A 1,125-nucleotide genomic window follows, 5' to 3' on the forward strand; every position below is an offset into this window, starting at 1 on the left:
GAACGACAGTTATGCAAAAGAGCAAAATTTTTAGATTGCAAATTCGATTATTTTCAGAAATAAGTGCGGTATAAGCGATATGCACCCTGTAGATTACACTCGATATAATAAGAAAATAAATAACTAACGTTGATATTATAATGTTAGAAATCACAATGAAATACGATACAAAAGCTGTCGTGTAAGGAACACGTGTAAAAATAAAATACGGAAAATAAGATATATTTGAAAAATATGTCTCTACTAGCTATAGGTAAATAAGACGTTCTTATATTGGTTTTAATTGTTGATAAACGGTGCATAAGATAATGTGTCTAACATATAGAACACATAAATAATAAACAAACATTTTTTTCGGTCTATTTTAAAACAGTTTACACGAAAAAATCAACAAGCATAAAATATTTTTGTCAAACAAAACAATAACTTGGAGGACTTTTGGTTACTAATATAATATGAATCATGCATTTAACACACCTAGACAACTTCCTGAATTTAACATCAGCCAGACCATCTTTCCCGAATTGGAAGCTGCCTCTATACCCGACGGTAATAACCCCAGGTGGCCTGTTTCTGGTCTCGCTGGCAATCGCCTCTACCAATCCATGTAACATATATTTTTCTGCTTCAGTTTTAAGTCGCTCCCTCTCTCTGAAGCACTCCGGCAGCACTACGTTCCCATCTCTTAAAAAATCCAGCACATAACGAAATAGCACACCGTCGCGATCGAGAAAATAGCGATTTTTTGCATCTTTTATAATAGGTTCCCGCCCTGTGAAAATGGCATGAAGGAGAGAGTCAGGCTGACTCGTGAGTGATTTAAGTGTTGTAGTGTATGCTACACCGCCGACGTTTAGTTCTATCACGGCGGGAAAATCACCCTCATTTGACATGGTGGCTCTCTACAAACTGACGACGGAGACTCTCAGAGCTGCTGTGATCGAGAATCGCGCGTTTTCTCTATTCTTCTCCCCTCCTGACAGTAACGGACTGGGCCGTAGGGTAAACTGGGTCAGAAGGGCACTAGGATGCTTCCCAGATATTTTAATTAAGTTTTCGTATATTTAGTAATATTTAGTCAAGATCTAAAATGAAACTTTAATTCAAAATATTACAAATTTTAAT

The 1,125-nt window shown here is 36.7% G+C and overlaps 1 protein-coding gene across 1 annotated transcript; it reads right to left on the bottom strand.

Moving 5' to 3' along the window:
• Positions 1 to 393: 393 nt before the first annotated feature.
• Positions 394 to 914, bottom strand: LOC114334636 (BTB/POZ domain-containing protein KCTD16). Its single transcript, XM_028284724.2, has one exon. The coding sequence runs from the start codon at positions 891 to 893 to the stop codon at positions 411 to 413; it is 483 nt and encodes a 160-aa protein (XP_028140525.2). The 5' UTR covers positions 894 to 914; the 3' UTR covers positions 394 to 410.
• Positions 915 to 1,125: the final 211 nt, after the last annotated feature.

Source organism: Diabrotica virgifera, chromosome 6 (genome assembly GCF_917563875.1).
Source record: "Diabrotica virgifera virgifera chromosome 6, PGI_DIABVI_V3a".
In the NCBI taxonomy this organism is placed as follows: Eukaryota; Metazoa; Arthropoda; class Insecta; order Coleoptera; family Chrysomelidae; genus Diabrotica; species Diabrotica virgifera.

Excerpts from the sequence above, each read along its gene's own strand:
- LOC114334636 (XM_028284724.2), bottom strand. The coding sequence starts at position 893 with ATGTCAAATGAGGGTGATTTTCCCGCCGTGATAGAACTAAACGTCGGC.